General features: G+C 34.4%; 1 protein-coding gene across 4 annotated transcripts in view; it reads left to right on the forward strand.

Moving 5' to 3' along the window:
• Positions 1–25,961, forward strand: part of LOC115209382 (protein mono-ADP-ribosyltransferase PARP6) — a 181,893-nt gene that overhangs the window by 70,834 nt on the left and 85,098 nt on the right. For 2 of the 4 annotated variants that reach the window (XM_029777765.2, XM_029777764.2), the window contains exon 2: positions 23,956–24,048. In XM_029777765.2, the coding sequence (XP_029633625.1) occupies positions 23,956–24,048 (93 nt within the window). Of the gene's footprint in view, positions 1–5,430; positions 6,172–23,955; positions 24,049–25,961 lie in introns of those variants that run through there. The other 2 variants (XM_029777767.2, XM_029777766.2) reach the window with 2 other exon arrangements.

The following is a 25,961-nucleotide window of genomic DNA, read 5'->3' on the forward strand; positions in this document are numbered from 1 at the left end:
TACCATAGGGCTGACTCTCAAGAGTAAAGTCGCCAGACTGGAACTTCTCAAACCATCGATGTACAGTGTGCTTCATTTTCCACACCTTCACCAAACACCTCATTGATGTTTTGAGGTATCTGGGATGCATTGGTTCCACGACAGAACTCATATTCATAAACAACATGAATTTTTATCTATCTATAGGTTCACAAACACTGATTTACAAGAGAAAACTCATAATATAATCAGACACCATGAATTGCATTTTGAAAGGTGATGATATAACTCTTCAATGTTGTAAAACAAAGAATTGTCAGGATAAAACATTAGGGTTAACGACTGTCAAACTTGGTGCATAAGAAAATCAGACATTTCATTCTTAATGACCTGATATATTTATATATATATATATATATATATATATATATATATATATATAAATATATGTTTGTGTGTCTGTATTTGTTCCCCACCACCACTTGACAACTGGTATTGGTGTGTTTACCTCCCCATAACTTAGCGGTTCTGCAAAAGAGACCAATAGAATAAGTACCAGGCTTAACAAAGAAAAATAAATATTGGATCGATTCAATCAACTAAAAATTCTTCAAGGTGGTGCTCCAGCATGGCCATACCCTAATGACTGAAACGAGTGAAAGATAAATGATAAAAGACATAGCTATCAGAGTATGGCCAGACATGTTTTTACAGACTATTAGAAATGAAGGACTGTTTGCATGACAGTAAAACTCATTTACAGCTAACATGTGATGTCAAGGCTAGGAGGCACAAGCATGCACATGCTTATAGTCACCTACATACATACATACATGATGGGCATCCACTCGTGACTGAGGATTATAGCATCATTGTGGTGGTCACAAGACCATAGTGATGGTCATAACACCATAATGGTTGTCTTAGCATCATATTAGTCATCATCGTCATCATCATTTTTATGTTCTTTTTTTTCATACTGGCATGGGTTGGAAAGGTTATTCTAAGCCAAGCCAGTTCTTATTTGAAGTCACTTTCCTCTTTGTATGTTCCATTTGTAACATGTTTCTTTTGACTAAATGCATTTCCTACTACCATCTACTCTCCAGAGTGTTGAGAATATATTACATCATCTTAGCAGCACTAGAGATGTTGTTAATGTGCTCATGCTTCATATGCAAACATTGTATAATGTGCCATTTACTCTGAGAGAGAAGGTCTTTGTTGCCAGCAGAATTAATAGATCCTGAACTTTCTCAAACCCATTCTTACTTTGGCTGCTATGTTTTTAATACAACCATCTCTACCCCTAATTAGATCATCTGAGTAACAAATGCCATCAACTACTTCTAGATAGCTTTCCAATTATTTTAAGGAATTTATTTCACATACACACTTACTACTGACTACTATTGTGCATCTGTCACATATGCTGTCTATTGTACTTATAACCCTGCCTGTGAATAGACACTACACTTCTTGTGTGTCCATAGTTTACAAAAAATACACTGTATGGAATTCCTACAAACTGTTTTTCTGCACATTGAGCATGGCCATTTTCCTGAAGATGATAGAGTCTTGTTACCTTTCTTGCTAAAAGATACTTTAGTTTACATGAGGTTTAATTTCACCCACTTAAGTTTTGCTTCCAAGTTTATAATTTCTTCTTCAACTCTTTGACCCAACTAGCTATGTGATATAGGTCATTGGCACATAGGAGTTCCCATGGACAACCAGTCTTAAACCCCTTTCTTATAGTCTGGAGAACTATAACAAACACAAGGGGGTTGAATAATGAGCCTTTGTGTACACCAACCAGCATACTAAGTTGCTCATGCAATTCATTGTTAACCCTCACTCTCTCTATCAATAATGGTGGTGGTAACAACCTAGTATGTCACTTAGTTTCACATTCACATATATGTTTTTTTATCAAGATGATAAATGAAGTGAAATTAAAGTTTTTGATCTACACTCACCACCCTTATATACACTATTCTATCTTCTGATGGAGTTTTCTTCCAATTCTCAAAGTTAAAAAAAAAAAAAAACATCACTGCAACTTCTATAATAATTTACAGGTCTCCAACAAAGTTAATATGAATTCTGATCAAGATAGTAACCTCTTGGGAAACTCCTTCTTTTTGATCTTTCTTAGACAGTCCCTTTTACTTGTGTTAGAAAGCTACTAAACTTTAATTTCTTAATAGAATGAGTTGATACAAGGGAAATCATTATTGATTTGCTGAACACCTATCCATTATTTATTTACTCAATAACAATTTCATACAGAATAAGCAACTTTATCAGTATCAACAAGATGTGGTGAAATACAGAATGTTGTTTCATAGCTAAGCCATTGTTATACATTATAAATGTGGCAACCATCATAATGCAGTAGTAAATTCTTGAGAAACTAAATCCTCTTGGGGCTTACTACTTAAAACTAGCTAATTGACTTTAAAATGATCATCAACACTATAAAATTATGATGAAACCAAGACCATTCATTATCCTTGGCACTTTCAAAGACTTTGACAAAGTGTGACATGCAAACATCCTGACCTGATTTTCTTCCAATACACTCTTCAAGAATTAATTATTTTGTTACCATATTTCTGTTTCTATTCATTCTGAAATAATGAAGAATTTAGTAAAATAAGCCATAATAAAGCTAATGTTTGAAATTAGTTCACTTTAAAACAAGAAGTGCATATCTCAGTGACAGAAGTAGTCATAGACAGGTTAGTATAAAAAAGATTAATTACTATTTAAGGTTTCTTCACTCTACAATATATTCCTGCATACATCAATGGGGTTAGCTATTCTGTCCCACTACACTGCTGAATTCTCCAACTTTTGACCTGTCACCAGATTTATTGGGTTGTCTGGAAAGTTCATGCTGATTTTTAAAGGAAAGAAAAAGGTCAATAAATACTTGCCATTACATTTTTAATCAACCAAATATGAACCATTTTGTTGCACAATGTGTCTCCATCTTTCCTTTAACTTGAAAATACCCTCTTCCCAGAATTGAGGTGGTTTCACGGCAAAGAATTCATCAAGGTATCTTTTTACGTCATCCAAGGAATTGAAATTTTTACCATTAAGATTATTTTGCAGAGACCTGAATAAGTGGAAATCCGAAGGAGCAATATCTGGTGAATATGGAGGGTGGGGTAACACATCCCAGCCGAGGTGCAGCAATTTTTGTCTGGTTCTCAAAGAAACGTGCAGTCTTGCATTATCATGTTGGAAAACAACACTCTTCCTGTTGACCAATTCTGGACATTTCTCTTGAATTGCTGCTTTTAACTTGTCCAATTGTGTGCAGTATTTCTCAGAATTAATTGTCTGGTTACTTGGGTGAAGCTCATAGTACAGATTTCCTTTCCAGTCCCACCAGACACAAAGCAAGACTTTTTGGGGTGAAGACCCACTTTTGGGGTGGCTAAGGGTGGCTCATGTTGCTTACTCCAGGATCTCTTTCTCTGAACATTTTGGTAGATAATCCATTTCTAATCATTTCTGTCACGATTTGCTTTAAAAAAGGCGCGTTTTCATTCCGTTTGTAAAGAGAATCACAGATGGAAATGCGATCCAAAAGGTTCTTCTCACTCAACTCATGTGGTACCCAAACATCGTAGCGATTTGTGTACCCAAGCTTTACCAGGTGCTCATGAATGACAGATTTTGATAGCTTGAGGCTTTCTGCCAATTCTCAGGTTGTGCAATATGGGTTAATCTCAATTAATGGCTTGATTTGATCTGTAGTGGATGGTCTGCCTGATTGCTCTATATCTATAAGGCTACAATCTCCAGCTCGGAACCTTGCAAACCACTTCCGTACAGTTCTTTTGGATAAAGAAACATCACCGTAAACTGCGCATATTTCTTTGGTTGCTTGTGAAGCATTTTTCCCTTTATGGAAAAAGAAAAGCATCAAGTGCTGAAAATGAACTTTCTTATCTTCCATTTTAAAGGGTTACAGAATTAACACAGGTTATAAGAACATAAACCTTCTTCCACAAAAAGATAGCTTAAACTGTGCTCTAAATGGAGGTGTAGTCAAATCCCATTTTATGGACTCAACCATGTTTTAAAATAAGTCAAAAGATAAGCACAAACTTTCCGGACAACCCAATATTTTCATAATAGCTACATTCTCTTTCTCATTGATAAGTCTCAGTTTTAAAGATCATGCCCTCTGTATGTTATTGCACATGCTCTTTCTTGAAGTTTCAAATTCTTAGCTCTGTTAAATTTGTAATGAAGAGACTTGATTTTCTTTTCAAAAACCTTATATACTTAATTATGGAATAATTATTAGTTATTTACAAAATCAAAGGACAGTCTAAAATGAAGAACCATTCTAATATCTGGCATTCTAAGTCTCGTTTAAAGAAGAAAGTCACTTAACCAATGGTACATGGGATGGAATGCTTCACATTATTTGTTCAGAGCCCCTGTATCCTGGGTTCAAATCCTTCTAAGGTCAACTTTGTTATTCATCTTTTCAGGTTGATAAAGAAAATGTACTGTTCTAGGGTGACAGATTAGCAAATATCACAAGGTTTCTGTCGGATTAGATATGTGATATTGCTGTAACTCTGAGTTCAAATCCTATCATGAGTGGTGGCTTTCTGGTCTTTGGATGCTTCTAGCAGACTCAGCTCTTTTGCAAGCATTCAGGTCATGGTGATAAATACCTTTCCTCCCTCTCTTCTCACCAGTCTCAGAGGTCCTGTAAAGTAGCATTAGCATTGCCTTTCCTCCTGACTAAAAGATGAAAAAATTTAATTATTAACTCTCCATTAGACAACTTTCAAATCCTAGTTAATGATTGACTAGCAACATAACTATCCCCCCCGCTCCTCCTCTTCCCCCTCCCTCCTCCTCCTCCTCCTCATCATCATCATCGTTATCAGCAGCAATATTCTACTTTCCATTTTTAGTAAAAAGTTTAAATATTTAATAACTTTTCATAAAAAAAATAGTATTGATAAACCAGCAATAAATATGCTTTTACAGTTCCTATCCCCACTTCATATTTATTGTTTGGCATTTGATATTCAATAAAATTTCTATAGAACAAAGCCAGTCCTTCACACTAAACAGCTAAACATTTTTGAAAAACAAAATCTCTGACTTTGTGTGTAATCATGTTGCACACAAAAATAAATAAAAATAAGTGTCATCTGATAGCTGTCGGTAATTTTTCTTTCCTATGTCACCAGACTATTGAGTTATTGCTTTCAAGAACTAATTTGTCAATTACTTTGTTATCTTGAGAAATTAAAACTCAAAGTTTTGGTTAAGCCTAAGTGCGCATGGCAGGACTGGCAACAGACTTTGACATTTCTCTTTTACTGGAAACTTTTCATGGCTAGCAATGCTGTAATGAATAATTTACTAGCAGGTAAAATATGCTGGAATAATGCAAACTTTTTCATCCACTTACAAAATATTAACTGTGGAAATAATTGATTTTATCTTGTTGAGAAATATGTGAGATGAGAAGCAAGCTGTCTCAGCTATATGTGTGTTCTTAGTAGCTAGCTCACAGTTGGTGATAGCTGATAGATGCACTATGAAAAAGAAAAGCAACAGATTGTTACACACAACAAAAATTTCATCTGTTGCTATATTTTACTATTAGTTAGTTGATGGAATTAATTTGAAACTGATTTTTAGATAACTCATTGTATATGGCTGGCCATAGCTTCATGGATTGTTTCAATATTTAATTCACAGCAGTTCATTGGTTTTTATTTAGATCTTGCTGCTTCTGTGTTTTTCTATTCACCAAAATGTAATTCTGGATAAACTATGACAGTATAATATATATCTCATCTCGGACAATATTGAGGATTCAACAAGGAAAAATCTACTACACTCTGATTACAATTGCTCATAACTGCCCATTGCTTCGACTATTTTCCTTTTTAAATAAGCTTGTCATGCACATAAAAAAAAAATAAAATAAAATAAATAAGAAATATAAATATATAATTATGCATAAAAAACTATTTTTCTCTTCATGAAATCCAAACTTAATATTTGCTTCTGAGACATGACCAATTACATAAATCTTTAGAAAAAATATGAGAAAATAAAACTAATTATGATAATAAACTCCAAAATGAAACTGGATCTTACTTCAACAGTAGCTGGAATAATGTTTCATGGCTGGTATGTATATCTGTTACACTTTCATATAATATTTTGATTTGCTTTGGTATTTTGATCTGGCATTTCTTAATTTGTCTTTAGTCATTGAGTGTTCTTTCATAGTCAGTCAGTCATTCAGTAAAACATTCTTCAATGTCTTACATAAAATATCATTTAGTAGAGACTTCTGTGGGGGTTTTTTTTTTGTTGTTTTCTTTTTTATGTTGTTCCTCAAAAAGTTGCTGGTAGGAATGCTAGAATTTGCAGGAATTTTGCACCACAATTCTAGTATTCTATCCATTGTTTCAAAAACAAGCCACTACCAACACCATGACAAAGTAGTGAGGGTTGCATCCTCCTCCTCAGCCACCCCTCCTCCTCCTCCTCCTCTTCTTCTTCTTCTTCTTCTTCTTCTTCTTCTTCTTCTTAGTATTATTATTACTTTTTTTCTTTCTTTCTTCAAATTTTCTTCTCCATTTCTTGCCAAGTGTTTTCCGTACACCTAGGGCAGAGAAGCATTCCCAGATTATTACACATGCAAATTCACAGGTAAAATATGTATTAAAAAAAAAATTAATAAATAAATAAATTCATGAATGGATGTAGTTTTCACAACAATTATGCTCTTCTCAGTACATGAGTCGTTCCAGTTAACACGATTTTTTGCACTTCCTGTAAGGATGGTAAGCCTGGTATCATTTTCAAATTACTTTTCAGTACCCTTTTTTTTATCATTCCTAGAGACTCTACAATCACTGGTACTGTAGTCGCCTTGAGATGCCACATTTTTTCAATTTCTATTAGCAAGTCTTTATATTTACTGGTCTTGTCAAATTCTTTCGCCGCTATATTGTGATCGCAAGGAATACTCATGTCAATTAATAAACACATCTTTTTTGTCTGATCTCTTATTATAATATCCGGTTAATTAACTCTTATAGATTTGTCAGTATGTACGGGGAAGTCCCAGAGAATCGACACATTTTCTCCCTCAGTCACAGCTTCAGGATGGTGTTTATACCATTTATCAGCAGTTTTGATTTTATAATGCTGACATATTGTCCAGTGTAAATACTGGACAGACTTTATTGTTTTGGTCTTTCACAACAATATCTAGTTTATTTGTTTTGATGGTCCAGTCTGTACATACTAGAATTATTATTATTATTATTATTATTATTATTATTATTATTATTATTATTATTATTATTATTTTCATCATCAACATCATCCTCCACTTCTTCTTCTTTTTCTTCTCCTCCTCCCATCACACTTTGACTTCAGTCAGTCTTCTTTATCTCACTCAGCAATGCATTCAGTTACTCTTACTGTAACTGATACTCAGTTACTAATTGTAATTGTTGTCTGGTGATGTCTGTATAGCAAATATTATAAAGGATGTCTGGTTCTGGATCCCAGTCAATTACATGATACAAAGTCTAATTCCACTACTCATTATTTTGGGTAAGTGTCTTCTGCCATAACTTAGAGCCCATACAAGCCTTGTGAGTGAAGTTGGGTAGATACTGCATTGAAGGACATCATAAAGCTGTGTCTGTTCTTGTTGGTAGACTTAATCTGGTGTTTCACACAGAGCAGGGGGTACTACGAAGATTAAAAACTACCATGTTTAATCCTTTTACTGCAGAAATCAGATATATATCCACTCAAAATTTCATTACCTTTTATACACCAGTCTATCTTTTGTTGATGAATGTCATGTTTGAAACTATTTTTTGTACTGGTGCCATGTTAAAAGTACCTCGTGCTGGTGCCATGTTAAAAGCACTTGGTGTCATCTTAAAAGCCCCTTGTGCTGGTGTCTTGCTGAAAGCACTGATGCCAGTGCCACATAAAAAGCACCCACTACACTCTGTGTAGTAGTTGGCATTAGGAAGGACATCCAGCCAGAGAAACCAGGCACTGGAGCCTGATATGGCCCCTGGCCTTATCAGCTCCAGTCAAACCATTCAACCAATGCCAACATGGAAAAACAGATGTTAAACGATGATGATGATATGTCAAGTTTATTGTGGCAACATGACTTGCAGAAAACACCAATCTTATTTTTTTGGTAGCCATTAAACATCATTATTGGAATAACCATGAAATCTAATTTCACAGTTAAGAGACTGATAAAATTAAGATGATTTTAAGCTTTTTGAACTCATCCAACACAGGATACATAGTCTACTTTGCCCTTGGTAAAGTCTTTAAAACAACTAAGATGACTTAGTGTTTGTTCTAGTTCTATATGTTCTGCGTTCAAATCTTGCTGGGGTTAAATTGTCTTTCATCTTTCAGGGGGTCAATAAAGTAAAGTATAAGTCAAATACTGATGCAAATGCAATCAGTTAACCCTTCCCTCTCAGAATTAGTGACCTTGTGTCCAAACTGAAAACAATTAATAAAGAGCTGTTGCTGATGGTGATGGTGCGGGCTAATCTTGTACTAATATTTGGGGTAGAGCTTGCATTTGTCACCATCACCTGGCCCATGGCTACCTTTGGTGTAACCTGACTCTATTACAAGCATTTGAACAAAGTCTCCAGTTTGAGGACAGCTGATATTTGGAATGCCACTATAAATTCTCTTTTTCCAATCTATTTCAGAGCCCCTGCATAAGGACATAGAAGTGCCTTGCTTCTTCTAACTATACTATGAAACCCCAACTCACCCCAAAAATGTATAGTTTGAGTGCAGAGAACCTTTATGAAGCTGATAACAGTTATGCTCATTTGATGTTATTTAGGTAGTTTTGTTGGATAACATGTTTATGGAAAAGTAATGGGCTTTTGATCACCTCTTCATGTTTCTCCTCTCTCTTCCTCCTTCTCATACCATAACAGTCACTAAACCACTACCTTCATCATCGTCACCATTTTTGATATCATCATCATCATCATCGTCGTCGTCGTCGTCATCATCATCATCATCATCATCATCACTAAAAGCTGTAGCATCATTTCATAGTTGTTTATATTGTTGATTTTTCATATCATGTGTCCAGACATCTCTGTTCAACTATAATTGTTATTTTACAAGCTGTATTGTCATTTGGCATAATAGGAGTAAAGGTTTTGTTGTTGAGAGTCTTTATCACTACATTATATTAAGCTAGAGGAGGTGGAAAATAACACACACAGACACACACGCAAACAACACAAAACACACACATACAAGACAAAAAATTAGACAGAAAGAATTTTTTTGTTGTTGTTGTAAATTCCTACGTCAACAAGTAGACACAAATAAAAACCATAAACTAGTAATGGTCTGGATCTGCAAAAATTAGAAAATAAAGTTCACAAATATAATAAGTTTCTACGCTGTAATGGAGATGCAAATTCTAATGATTCAGCTTGAGTCCTTTCTCAGAAGCAAATTCATTCAAATTTATACAAATACCACCACCTCTATCCAACCATAGCAACAAACTTATTGATGCTTACAAACTTTATTTAGATGTAAATAATAGTCTGGTAGTCTTTGTATACTTGTATGCCTTTTTTTAACTGACACATAGCTTCTAAATTATATTTAATCCCTATTGTCCACCACCACTACTATTGTATATCATGAAACGGGGGGTTACTTTGAACAGTTTTAGACTTCTTATTGCAATAATTTCATAACCTTTTTTTCAATCTTAACTAAATTTGACTATGTTAGGGGGACTAAATATCTAAACTGATACATGAAATAAAAATAAGTTGCAGTCAATATTTGATTACTTTTTCTATATAATTGTTGCTGCTCAAAGTAACCCCAAATTAGGGGTTACTTTGAACAGTAATGTTTTTTTACTTATGGACAAGCACTCTCAAATCCATAGCATCAAATGGAAACCCCCATTCTGCAACAACTGTAATGTAAGCAACAAATGCTGCTTCTTCTTTTTCACTGAATACTGAAGGGTGACCAGGTTGCCTGCTATGCTTATTGTTCAATCTATGGCTCAGAGTTCCAACTAGAATTTTATAAACAACATGGCTTTTCGAAGGGTAATTTTCTTTGCTTTAATATCTTTCACTACTTTATCCAGACTCTTTTGGTTACAGGATTTATAGCTTCAAGAGCCAGGTTTTCTATTATAAATTCTTGGTATAAGTATTTGGTTAATGCTAATCTCGATCCAAACTACAAGTTGATCTTAAAAAAAAAAACAGAATATGGTTTAAAGAATTAGACTTTGTAACAGAAAGAAAAACTGATTCTGGTTATCAAGCCATATTAAAAAAAAATGATAAATTTGGGGTTATACCTCATTAATTCTAAGGGTGAAATATTGTCCATAAATAGGAAAAACATTTAAAAATCTTAAATACCTAACTTATATTGGGCACTATTAGCTTTTGACATTTGTATATGTTGTTGTGTATCCCTGGGTCACACCTTGACTAGACATAGCTAAAAGTGTTCCAGGATATCTAGAACTGTATCATCTAATGTGAGCTTCCTTTAAATCTTCCTTTAAAACTCTGGCGGTGTAATTTGAGAGAGATTTGACTGCTATTTCTAATAGATCAAATACCCTCTCATTGGCATATTGCTAGAATCAGTAATTTTCTTTTCAAGCCAGGTTTTCTCTGGCTAACAGATCTTTGTATTTTGTCCAAAAGTACACAATAATAGTTGAAATATGATTTTAGGTCCTAAAGATAGATATTATTAGCCCAGGATTTCAACTTTCTCTGTTACAAAGCAGTGGAGAATATTTTGAAAGTATTTTTGAGAGACTTTATATTGCTTTTCTCCTTTTGAAAATATAATATTTAGGCACTTTCAAGTAACCACAGTTTTTTAGATTATTGTTATTGATGTTTAACCTTGGGTCAACCCTAATCTTTGGCTGTTTTAATGCCACCATCTGGCTTTTTAGTGGCTTTAGTGAAAGCCATTTTATGGTAAGCATTCAGTGCAGGTTTCCAGTCAAAGTTTAACTCATACATGCTGCTTCTTATTGCATCTTCCATAATATATTTCAACATAGTTGCAAATGAGTACGATTTGAATTAGTTCTCCAAAGGAGGCCTACAACAGTTATAATGGGAGCCAGGTCTCAAGAGTAACAGTTCATGGGACTCTCTTATTTATTAGCTGCCCCACTTTCAACTACCAATTTCTATGAGGGCTGCATCAAAAACAGAAGGAATAGTTGGCATAATCCCATATGTTTTAGTTTCTTCTTTTCTTTCTGTTGCTAGTTTCATTTGTCCTGCAAAAACCATGGGTACTATCCTTCCTCATTCAACCAACCCATGTAGTTCTCAAATGGTGCAAAGGATTTTTCAGTGTACAACGTATTTTTTCAAAAATATAATTTGACCCTCAATATACACATTCCTCTGTCAAATATGTTTATTTGTTCACATTATTTTGAACTAATCATGCATTATCTCATAGCATTACCATTTCAATGAGGAGATTGTTTATTTTTAGAATGACATTGTAGAGTAGGTATAAGAGGCCAGATCTTGTTCGTTTTTAATATAAAGCAGGTTGAATATTTGCACCTGATATGACTGGTTTAACTGCTAAAGGTTTAAGGATTCAAAAAATCCATGCAAATGTTTGACCAGCTTTGAAAATGTTCTTAATTTTTTTATAGACAAGTATCAATAAAACAAGGTAAGCAGTAGTTTACCTTTTTCTTACTAAGTTTTTAACTTTAAATCATCATCCTCTTTTAATTTTTCCATACATCAGTGCACCAATAATTTTATATTTGATCTCAAGTCGATCACAAAAGATTACATGAGAACCACTAGGCTAAACCGTAACACACATGCACACATATGCTGACATACACACACAAACAAGCTCAAACACATGCACACGCACCAACACAAGTTCATACACACACACACACACACACACACACACACACTTACTGTAACAGTTTAGTATACAAACTTTATTCCAGTAGTGCTGAATCTTATTCTAACCTCAACCCATGGATAATTCTGTAATTTTACCATAAATCTTAAGTTCATTCCTTTATAAAAACCATCAAGTTGTTGAATTCTTCCTGCAAAAGCTTTAGGGTACAGTAAGCTTCAGTGCATATAATTGAAAAATAGGTTCCATTGTATTACATCGTATCTTGTTTTAAATACAATTAGACCTTGTTCTATCTAGTTTACTGAGATATCATAAACAGACCGCTTGCCAATCAGATGTTATTAACATGAGCTGAGTGGGATTGCCTAACAACAGTAATAGTATTAACAGTTTATTATTAGCTAAATTAGTGAAATGAATGATTGAATATTAACATGAGCTGACAGGTCATGGTTTACAAGTTCACATCAGTTATTGGTATTTTTTTTTATTGTGTATCTGGATAAGGCAGTTTAGTCTGCATGCTTTCATTTTACCTAACTGCTGAGGAGTGGTTCCAATTGTATTTATGTATGTATGTATATATGTATGTATGTATGTATGTATGTATGTATGTATGTATGTATGTATGTATGTATGTATGTATGTATGTAGGTACGTTTATACGTATGTGTGTATGTATGTATGTACGTAGTACTTACGTACATATCTACGTATGTACATATACATATATATTGGATCATCTCATAAATAATGCGACTTTTTCAATTGCATTAACTAAAAGTCAGAGGGGGACAGGATAAACTACCTGCATCAACTTGCTATAAAAACAGATAGTAATTTTACCTTGTCTTTATTCTTAGTGCAAGTCTTGAAGAGTGTAGTTCAATTTTAACCATTATTTTTCAAAGCTATAATAGAAGTGACAAAGGAGCATATACCACATATTTTGCTTTATGAGTTCACTAAAGGCAACAACGCAATGGAAAGTGCAAGGAATATTAATGCAGTATATGGGGATCAGATAATAAGCATAAGCCAGTGTCAATGGTGGTTCCAGAGATTCCGAGCTGGAAACTACAGCCTAGAAGACAAGCTGCCTCCTGGAAGATCAGTAGAGATTGACAAGGATGTCCTGCAAAACCCTAGTGGAACCAAATCCCATTGTAACTGTTGAGGAACTAGCAGAGAAGCTTGGATTTGGTCATTCGACCATTCATCGACATATGTATGTATGTATGTACATGCATACATACATGCATGCATGCATACATACATACATACATACATACATACATACATACATACATACATACATACATACATACATACATATATAAACACTCCTGAGGAATTCATTCCTTATCCATTTCTTATTGATTGGTTCATCATAGCTAACATTCCCATCATCCTGCCCAAGATAGTTCTAACTTTTTCCAGAGAGTAAAGGTTATATTTTATAGGTTCTTCATGTTTAGTGTCTTGGAGGAGGGCACATTTGGTCTCACCACATTTCATTTCTATGTCTTTAGAGAATTGGGTTATGAGATCCCATTGCTTTTTAATATGGTTAATACTTGGTTCACATAGCTTCAAGTCTTCAACAAAAAATAGGTGAGAGATGTTACTGGATTTATTCCTATAACTGCTATGTTTTATGATCAGGTACAATAGGGATCCCGATGAGAGAACAAAGAGCAATATTGACAAGCTATTGCCCTGAAGAAATCTTTTTCGGTAATGCATACTGTCAGATTTGATGTGTTTATTGTCACCTCTAAAACTTAGTGAGGTGTATCAGGTTTTAGTTACGTGATGGATGGCAGCTACTAGTGGTGGTGTAACTTTGGTTAATTGCAGTAGTTTGAAAATCTACCTATGTGGTACAATATCAAAGATTTTTGGTTGTCGAGCCACACTATTGACAAGTCTCAGCAGTTCTCACAAGGTATTGTTTGACTTATGATTAGAGTATAAAACACGTTAGCTAACATCATCTATGCAGTGAGACTGAAAACCTAACTATGTGGTTCTGAAGTGAAAGATAGGCTTGCACCTATGTGTGTGTGTATATATATACATATATATATGAGTAGTATAGTTTGCATGAAGTATTGTCTGATATAAATGTTTTTAATTTTTTTAAAGCCAATTGTAAGAAATAATACAGGTTGATATGTTCTGAAGACAAGACAATCCTGTACCCAATACACTTTGAAGTGTGTGTGTGTGTGTGTGGTGTGTGTGTGTGTGTGTGTGTGTGTGTGTGTGTGTGTGCATGTGTGTGTGTGCGTGCATGTGTGTGTGTGCATGTGTGCGTGCGTGTGTCTGTGTGTGCACATACATGTGCACGTGCATGTGTTTGTGTGAACATATGAACAGATACTCATACATACACAAATGCACACAGTTATTTTTGCACTTGTATGTATCTGAGTACTTGTTTATACTTGCAAATCTTCCACACACTTTATGCTTGCTGACATGTGAAGTAAGAGATTCTTTACTTGAAAATAATGCAAGGGTTAGCAACAAAAATGGCATCCAGTTGTAAAACAGTGCCTCATTTTTAAGGCATTGTTTTTTTGTATCTAATTCATGTTAATAGGAGGTAAAAAAAAAAGACATACAATGATTGAACAAACAAACTTTTATTATCATCACAACACACAAAGAGACAAAGGACAAGAACTATAACAACTGGTCACATGCAGTGCTGGAGAAGCAACTGCGCAGGTGTGTCAAAATGAATATTTAGTGGAATTCTGCTTTAAGCCACAAGATCTCATAATCCCTCATAACTTTTTCATTTGTTGGATTTTTCAGAAAATTTTTTTGAATTTGTATTATACACAGAGGAATTAATGCAATTATGCAAAAACCAAAACCAAAACATTTTGGTGCATAATTTAAGGGTTATTTCACCATTATTTTTAGCACATCTCATTTGTTTGTCAGACCGATGTATTGATGTTTTGCAGTGTCTTTCTCCCATAAGGCGATGAGCTGGCAGAAATGTTAGCACGCCAGGCAAAATGCTTAGCAGAATTTCATCTGTCTTTATGTTGTGAGTTCAAATTCCACCGAGGTTGATTTTGCCTTTCATTCTTTAAGGGTTGATAAATTAAGTACCAGTTGCATATTGGGGTCGATCTAATCGACTGACACTCTCTCTAAAAATTTTGTGCCTTGTGCCTAGAGTAGAAAAGAATATCTTTCTCCCATAAACACATTTAGTGATCTATTGCTGGTATTTAAGCCAAAAATTCGGACTGCCTATATTTTAAACTGTGATTTAAAAAGAGAAATTCTCAAAATTTAAAAAAACAAATTTTTTCTTAAATTTCTAAAAATTAAAAAAAAAATTGTTTGTTCATAGTCGTGTGAATTCCTATGTGTAAAATACAAATTTGCAAAAATCAGAAATCTCTGAAATATTTAATTAAAATGAGAGTGATGGTGGATGGAAAGTAAAATATACTTACAGTTTGGCCTTCCAGTTCTCTGTATACCTGTTAAGTCTTCATCTACAATACCCAACCTGCCTCCTTGACATCTTCATATCCCTAATACTCATCAGTGTATCACTTGCTCTCTCCACACTTACCCTTTCACCTGTTTCACTGTACTATGCTTACTGTATAACTAGAGATGGCAGTAGATCTGCCTCGCCTTCTCATCTCTCTCCTATTAATAGTATCATAATACATGAGTAACAAGGAATAGTACAACAATCCTTCTGTACTTAATCTTCTTCTGTAACCAGCCATATTACTCTACCACTTTGTCTTCCATTAAGTCACTATGTATTCTTTTATTTGTTTCAGTCATTTGACTGCAGCCATGCTGGAGCACCATTTTTAGTTGAACAAGTTGACCCCAGGACTTATTCTTTGTAAGCCTAGTACTTATTCAGTCGGTCTATTTTGCCGAACTTCTAAGTTACAGGGACATAAACACACCCACTTTGGGTGTCAAGCAATGGTAGAGGGACAAACACAGGCACACAAACATACACCCCACCCACACATTTATATATATACCACAGGCTTCTTTCAGTTTCCGTCTACCAAATCCACTCACGAGGCTTTGGTTGGCCTGAGGCTATAGTAGCAGACACTTGCCCAAGGTGCCACGCAGTGGGACTGAACCCGGAACCATGTGGTTGGTAAACAAGCTACTTACTACACACCCACTCCTGCACCTATATACATATATATATATATATATATATATATATATATATATATATATATATATATATTGATATTGATATTGAGCATAAGCAACAAACTGATTCAAATATCACTATTACAAAGCAAAAATGTATGTGGCTTTCGGTTGAAAATCAATGCTATCTTAGCATGCCATGTTGTTGATCTACTTGCCTTCAGATATTTATAAGTAAATCTCTGTATTTACAGAAATAGAAATGATATACAAACATGCATACATATATGCATATATACTAATACACACACACATATATATATATATATACATAAATATTCATACATATATATATAATATATATATATATATACTGGAGTAAGGACATAAATAAAGTATATATATATATATATACATATATATGTATGTATGTGTATATATATATATATGTATGTGTATATATATATGTGTGTGTTTGTGTGTATATATATATATATCATATATACATACATATACACACACATATGTATATAAGTATACACACACACGCACATATATATACACACACATATACATACATACATATATATATATAAAGATATGTGTTTGTTTCTGTGTGTATATATATATACAGTTATATATTCATCATCATCATCATAGTTTAAAGTTGTTTTCCATGCTGGCATGGGTTGGATGGTTTGACTGAGGTCTGGGGAGCCAGTGCCAACCACTCCGTTAGGAAGGGCATCCAGCTGTAGAAACATTGCCAGATGTGATTGGAGCCTGGTGCAGCTGCTGGCTCTCCAGACCTCATTCATATATATAAATGTATACATATGCAAACACCCTCCCCCCCCACATAATATGTATATATATATATATATATGTGTGTGTGTGTATGTATGTATGTATGTATGTATGTATGTATGTATGTACGTATGTATGTATGTATGTATGTATGTATGTATGTATGTATGTATATGTATGTATACATATATATATATATATATATATATATATAACGGACGTTAAACGATGATGATGATGATGATGATGATGATGATGATGATATATATATATATCAGTCGCCATGATAGATCGGTAGCCACTACACACATTTTTTTTTTCTCTCCTTGTTTTTTTCTGTGTTCCTTTCTGTGGAAGAGTGTAGGCTCGAAACGTAAAAGACTTTTTCAATCCCTGAGTGTTATACTAATACATCTGTTTGTTTTCTACACCGCCTGTCTTCGTCCTTTGTTTTTTTCGTGAATTCTCCCTATATATGCTAGCATGGAGAACGGACGTTAAACGATGATGATGATGATGATAATATATATATATATATATATATATATATATATTATATATATATATACTCTTTTACTTGTTTCAGTCACTTGACTGCAGCCATCCTGGAGCACTGCCTTTAGTCAAGCAAATTGACCCCAGGACTTATTCTTAGAAGTCTAGTACTTATTCTATTGGTCTCTTTTGCCGAACTGCTAAGTTACGGGGATGTAAACACACCACCATCGGTTGTCAAGTGATGTTGGGGGGACAAACACAGACACACAAATATATACACACAAACATATACACACACATGCATATATATATATATATATATATATATATATATATATATATATATATATATATATATTATGACTTTTATTACTACCTCATTCCATCTAAATGTATATATCTGTCGTTACCTTTCATAAAAAGCCTTTTCTTTTTTATTTACAATGTGCACTTTCGTTGATTTTTCTTATTTTCTCCTTACATTTCCACGTGTATTTTCTATTTTCTTTTTGTAACATATTTCTACTATATATATATATAAATCTATATATATATATATAGTAGAAATAGTGTATATATATATACACATATATACGATGGGCTTCTTTCAGTTTCCATCTATCAAATCCACTCACAAGTTCTTGGTTGGCCCGAGGCTATAGAAGACACTTGCCCAAGGTGTCACACAAGGGTACTGAACCCAGAACCCTGTGGTTGGTAAGTAAGCTACTTACCACATAGTCACTCCTGTGCCTATCTAAGACCCCCTTCGGTCATGAATGACCATGGGATTGCACCTAGAAAGTTACCCTCCTAGACACAAGTCCGGGCAAGGTTGTTTATGGAAGCTAGCAGGCGCCCATGCATACCAGCCTCCCCTCTCCACGCCACCAGTGTTATCCAAGGGAAAGACAAAGGTTGATACAGCTTGGCACCTGTGACGTCGCAACTCATTTCTACAGCTGAGTGAACTGGAGCAACGTGAAATAAAGTGCCTTGCTCGAGAACACAACACGCAGCCCGGTCCGGGATTCGAGCTCACAACCTCACGATCGTAAGCTCGACGCTCTAACCACTGAGCCGTGCCTATAGCAAGCTACTTACCACACAGCCACCCTTGTCACTCTCTAAAAGTAATGAAATTTAGACAGACATACCATGTGCCAAGTTTCAATAATCTTACAAAATATGATTGACTCATTAAGTTATTGCTCAGTTTAGAAATGGCACTTTGATTTTCTAATAAATGCCCATATACTGTAACAAAACATACAGTATTGGAAAAAGAGACACTTAGGGTGATATAAGGAATGCTGATTGAAATGATGAACAGACAGAAAGATGGATCAATAATTGCCAAGCAATCAGATAAATCTATGCATTTTTATTTATTTGCCTGTCTTCAGAGTATGATTTTCATAATGGCTTTTTCTACAGAACATAAAAAAAAAATTTACATTTCAGAAAATTACCAAGAATTTTTTTCCAATTTTTACTGCTCACAGCTTTTTTTTCAGATTTTTATCTCTTAAAAACAAGATTTTGTTAGAGTATTAATAAATTATAACCTTCAGGTCTTTTGCTGTTGATTTACTGACAGAATCTCATTTAAATAATTGGCTATCTCCAAAGATATTTATTTTCAAAATCCCAAAAGATTCATCCTCCAAAAAGAAAGCACTTCTTTACTATATCAAATGTGTAGAAAGTTAGTTCTCTCTCTGCTGCCTCTGTCTCTGTCTGTCAGTCTGTCTGTCTGTCTCACTCTCTCTCTAATAATGCAATAACCTTGAGATACCATATCCAGACATCTTTCATACACAAGCAAACTGACCACTAATCTTGAATCTCTAAGTGCTAAATATTGCTCACCTGCATTATTTATTTTTATTCAATGTTGATTTTCCATGCAGGGTATAATCTGATTCCATGAAGCTAATTTACATAACCTTAATGGTAATTAACATCCAAAAATATAAATCAATTCACTTTAAACAGTTTTAATAGCCACTGGCCAACTTTATCTCATTAACCTGACTTAGTGTGTGTTCTGAGATTGAGCTGGGGGAAAGGTTAGAAATAGCTGCTAATCAATCTATGATTGGTTTCATTATTAGAAAAGTCTTTTACAAGTTTTTACAATTTTCTTTCTGTTTTTCCTCTATTCTTGACAATAATAATCTCTGTAGCCACAACAACCATTTCTTTTTAACTGGTAGTTCTAACACTTACCTGCTGAAAAATCAAACTTTCCCATCAGTTTCTGCCTCTAATTGAAGAAAATAAAAACAACCAATAGCCTTGATAATTTTATGGCTGCTGCTAATGTTATTGATGCTTTTATTGTTGTTGTTACTATTTCTTTATTCCTTTCTTTATTCTTTACTAAAGCTTATTTTCCAATCTCATTGATTTTTCTGAACACTTAATTCCATGTGAAAGCTAGGAGCTGTGAACAAATTATATAGCATACTTAGGGCTTTTTTTAAAGCCTTCTGAAGTGGAAGTTACTGCCACTGTTGTTGTCGTTGTTGTTGTCATCACTAATGTTGTTATTAGCAGTGTCATGTCACAATGGCCTAGACATTTGAATTCTATTGTGTCATAATATTCCTGGCAATAAGATTGTTAATTCTCCCCTAGGTTTTATGTTAGCTTGTAGAATGAAAGCAGAAGGGTAGAATGAAAGCAGAAGAGTATTTTTTTATATAATACAAGCAAATGAAAAAGATATTTTATATTGGGAAAGACAGTATTATTGGGCAGTATTTTTGGAGATTCAAACTAGTTGATATCGTTGTTTGCTATCCATAAGATAGCAAGCTGGCAGAATTGTTAGTGTGCCATACAAAATGCTTTGCATTTCATCCATCTTCACATTCTGAGTTCAAATTCTGCCAAGGTCATCTTTGCTTTTCATCCTTTCAGGGTCAATAAAATAAGTACCTGTTGAACACTGAGGTCAATATAATCAACTTAGCCACTCACCCTCTGAAATTGCTGGCCTTGTTGCAAAATCTAAAATTATTATTTGCTATCTTTAGCAGAAATTCTTTTTTTCAATATTTTCTTTTTTAAACTTCAAAATGTCAGATCAATATATAAATCCAAGCAAAGGATTAATATTTCAGAATCAAAATCTAAATAGTGAGATTTTTAAATTAGTATTTTTGAAAAAATTTCTTTTTATAGTTTACAATAATGAAATGAGGGAGACAGTGATGATATTGGTGTTACAAACCAAAGAGAGATCTTAGATAATTAGCACTTGTAGTGCATGCTACTGTTATAATTCACTTAATTATTACCTGCCTTAAAAGCAATATTTGTTAATCCATTAACTCAAATACCTCCATTCGCAGACAAGAATTGTAAACATTGGTTTTTTCCCAATCAGCTTTATAATTTAGAGAGATGTTATTATTATCTCCTTGTAGTGTCACCTTATCTGTCACCCTTGTGGAAAATACAGAAACAATTATTGTTATTAAATGGCAAGCCAGCAGAAATTTCAATGCATTGGACAAAATGCTCAGTCATATTTCTTCTGGATTTTTATGTTCTGAGTTCAAATCCTTATGAGGTCAACTTTGCCTTTCATCATTTCAGGTTGATAAAATAAAGTATCAATCAAGAACTGGGGTCGATGTAATCAACTAAACCTTGAAATTACTGGCCTTGTGCCAAAAGTCAAAATAATTGTTGTTGTTGTTATTGTTATTATCATTATCATCATCATTATCTTTATTATTTTTGTTGTTGTTGTTGTTACTATTATTATTAGTGCCTAGCTCTAATTATGGAGGGTACCCGTGGAAAGGCTAGACTCAGGAAGATGTAGGACAAAGTGGTGAAAAAGGATTTTTGGATGCTGGGCCTCACTGAGGAAATGTCAAGGACCAGGAGATGTGGTGATTTGCTGTACTTGATAAGATGCATCATGCTAAGTAGAATCGCTGTCTTCCATACATATAGGTTTGTCCTTTCAGGTGCCAATGCCACATAAAAAGCATCCATGCTGGTGCTGAGTAAATGTGGTAGAACGTAAAAAGCACTCAGTATTCTTTGTTAAGTGATTAGTGTTAGGAAGAGTATCCAGCCATAGAAACCATGCCACAACAGACAGCTGGAGTCTGGTCAGCTTCATATCAAACCATCCAACTCATGCCAACATGGAAAATGGGCATCAAAACGATGATGATGTTTCCTGTTTTGCATCCTGTGTAATCATGTCCAAAATATGGCCTGAGGTTCTATATGTAAAATGTCTCTTGATTGACCATAGTCTCTGTAACATATGGACTGATCCCAGTAGAATGCTCTTCTGAACTGTGTTGCTTTTGGTGTTACTTGGGATGCAGTTAGGAAACCTATATGCTCCTATCTGCATGAGCCCTTGAGCTATGATCACCAATATCATTTTAGTCCTCATCCTGTTGATTTCAGCCATCAGCTTTTTTTGCACTTGGCTAGCTTCTTTGTGGAATTCGTTAAGATGTTTCTTTTGGATACTATTGTTATGCTGATAAGTATGTGTCTCTTATCCTTCTTGTCTTTGTTAACGATGGTGGATTTGTTGGCTTCTATCTTTCTATTAGTGTGAATGAGCATGTTCTAGAAGATGGTGATATCGCTTTTGTCAGTGACCATGTTCGACTACTAATTGTACAACTTCTTTGTTATGCCTGAAGATGTGTTCAGTGTCTACCAATTTCACAAGTCTACAAACACTGTAATTAAAGGTTTCTTTGTATCGTTCATTTATCCTGTATTGTAAGTCTGTCCTATCCTTGATGATGCATTTGTGATAAATCCTTGTTTGTGAGACTTTGGTCTCAGCAGTGGTTGTTTTCGTTTTTAGTTCTGTTGTTGTCTTGGTATTTTTACTTCTGTTTGCAATGGCTAAAGTGACTATACTTGTGTTGGCTGATTTCTGTTAAGTTTATCATTCTTTGGAGTGGTGGTCTTCCTTGATCTTTGGGACTACTCACTGTTCTTCAATGGACATTTCCTTCTAGATTTCTCACTTCTGTTGGATACTTGCTGTCATCTGTGCTACTTTCTAATGTTTGTCTTCTTCCTGGACTCTGTCTGCTGGGTGTTGTACATCAAGGGAGTTAGCAATGATGGCTTTTGTTTGTTCATCTTCACATGTAGTTTATGTCTTGTCTGGCTTATTGAAATTACGTCCCTCCATGTTCATGTTGGTGGATCAGAGTTCTTTCTAATCTAATTCTGAATGTACTTGCATTTCTGGTCTGTTAGTTTTTTGTTAGATGTGCTTTTCTTGTTTTCTCTTTTATATGATGTTGTAGATAGCTGTAGACATTGGTACTAATGTTGAGCCCAATGAAACAATATATAATATATATAATATCCTTATTCTTTTCCCTACACCATTTCTTCATTGTTCCTTTCATCGAGTCTTTCAGTTGTACATAGAAGTCCCCTGTGAGGAATATCCTCAGCTGAGGGTTTCTATAGCACTTGGTGAGTAGAATTTGATCCACAAGCAAACTTTTTCAATCCCAGGCTACTCTCTCATTGGAAATTATAGTCTTTGTTTAACTACATAATTGATGCAATGCAATAATTTTAGTAGACTGACATATTAATGACTCATCCAACTGTAATTTTTATATATTTTGCTAATTTCCTTATTTGGTATGTGAAATGGAATGGTTGAATAGATAATAGAACTGAATTCCTAATTCATTGATCGACACACATCTTTCCTTGCTTGTATGGGTCTGACAAGACTTCTTGAGGCTATGGCTCCTTTTGTGACATCAGCTCTTACTACTGGGCATTTTGTTTATGAAATATATAAATAACATCACTTTACCATAAGCAGTGTCAGTGCAAACACACATAGAGACAAATGCACACACATGTATGCACATACATATACCTACATACACACACATGAATATACATGTATGTATATATATGCATGTGTGTGTGTGTGTGTCTGTGTATATAAATAAAGTATATATATATATGTGTGTGTGTGTGTATAAAAGACAAAATAGAGTGAAAAAACTACAGAAGACTTGTGTTATATGGTTAAAGAATATATTTAAATCGTTATGTTAGAAAAAATGTTATAAAATTTTGCGTATAGTAACATAGTTTTTGGAGAAATAACCGGTTTCGTATTTTTTTTCAAATTTTTCAAATTTCTTTACCTATATTGTGTCATGTCTTCTTTATGTTGTGAAATATATATATGTATATATATATATATATATATATACACACACACATACATGTATATATATATGTATGTATGTATGTATGTATGTATATATATATATATGTGTGTGTATATGTATATATATATATGTGTATATGTATATATATATGTGTATACATATACATTTATATATATATATATATATATATATATATATATATACACACACACATGCACACACATATATATCACTAAATATATAACTAACGTATTAATTCTGTTTCTTGCAGACTTTCAAGTTGATGGAAACTCCCTCAGCTTTAAGTTGATTGAAAATAATGAAGAGAAAAGCTTTATATTCAATGTTTCTGAAGATTACCCTGGTATGTATTCATAAACTTATTATTCAGTATCATGTTGGTTAAGAGGAGTGTGCTATGTGAATAATTGATCAAATGAAACTTGATGCGGGAGAATAAAAATACTCTTCCCAAACAGGCATGTTGGTGTGGTTGAGAAGTTCACTTTACAAACCTTATGGTTTCTGGTTCTCTCCCACTGTGTAGCACCTTGAACAAGTGTCATCTGCAATAGCCTCAGGCTCCCCAATGCCTTGTGAGTGAAATTGACAGATAAAAACTATGTGGAAGTTTTTTGTGTATATGTAAATATATGAATGGAAAACAGATGTTGAATGATGATGACAATGTCAGCGGCAGTGACAGCGGTGGCGACGATGATGATTGCGACGATGACAGTGATGATGACAATGTATGTGTGTTTGTATGTATGTATATATGATGCATATATATATGTGTTTGTTTGTGTGTGTGTGCGTGTGTGTGTGTGTGTGTGTGTGTGCGTGTGTGTGTGTATATGGAGGTATATATATGTGTGTTAGTTTATGTCCTGTAACTTAGTGGTTCAATGGGCAGAGATCAAGGAGATAAGTATCAGACTTTAAAATGCTCCTGCATGGCCACAGTTCAATGACTGATGCAAGGAAAAGAGAACAACTCTGTATGAAATTATTGCTTTATGATAATATATCTTTCTCTCCCCTTTCATTAGTGTGTTTCCTAATGTTGAGGACAGGCCACATAAATTTTCATTATTTTCTATTTTATATCTGACATTTGGTGAACAATACCAGCATTAGTTAACTATTTGCAACAGAGCAGTAACATTCATTGCCTTTTCAGTGGTGGGAATGACAATTCAGGTTGAATAAAGGTATCAAGCTATCTTTGTTGAACACCTTGGTTTATCAATTTTCTTATCAATGTGTACATCTTTTTTTTACTGATATACATTGTACACATACATACACACCACAACACACACACACACACGCACGCACACACACACACACACACACAAACACACACACACACACACACACACACACACACCACACACACACACACACACACACACACAAGAGAGAAAAAAAACAGGATCCGAGGAGACTGGCGTTAGCCTACGTCAGTAAGACCTGTATTGTTTAGTATTTAATTAGTAAAAATCACCAAAATGAGTGTAGTGAATTTGCTGTAGGGAGTGGAAAATCCAAAGTTTCAAACTAATTCCTTTTTCTAAGAAAAGTTGACAGGAGTGAAATTAAATAGTGAAATTAGTCTCATCCCTCTCAACTTTTCCTTGAAACTGGACTCAGTCTGAAATGCTGGGATTTTCCACTTCCATTTCTCATGGCAAGCACTCTGTACACTTTATATATATATATATATCATTATCATCACCATTTAATGTCTGTTTTTCATTTTCCCATGTCAGCATGGGTAGGATGGTTTGATAGGAGCAGGAAAACTGGAAAGTTGCAACAGACTGCAGAGTCATCTGTTTTGGCATTTGTCTCTACAGCTGGATGCCCTTCCTAACAACAACCACTTTACAGAATGTATTTGCTACTCTTTGAACAGAGTGTACTGGCTCAATGTCTGTTTTGGCATTGTTTCTACAGCTGGATGCCCTCTCTAATGTCAATCATTTTACAGAGTGTGCTGGGTGCTATTACGCAGCATTGGCATGGATGTATTTACATGGCATAAGTATGGGTGCTTTTTACATGGCACCAGCACTTATAAGCCTGCAAGATTAGGAATGCTCAGCTAGAGAGGGATGCAGGGGACAATCATGCAATGACAACCATGCTTTTACTTAGCTTGACATGTCTTTTCAAGCACAGTAAACCACCAAGAGTCTCAGTCCTCTGTCTTCTACTCTGTGAGTCCCAACATCTGTAGATCCTTTCTCATCACTTTGTCCCACGTCTTCC

This window comes from Octopus sinensis, linkage group LG3, assembly GCF_006345805.1.
Source record: "Octopus sinensis linkage group LG3, ASM634580v1, whole genome shotgun sequence".
Taxonomy (NCBI): domain Eukaryota; kingdom Metazoa; phylum Mollusca; class Cephalopoda; order Octopoda; family Octopodidae; genus Octopus; species Octopus sinensis.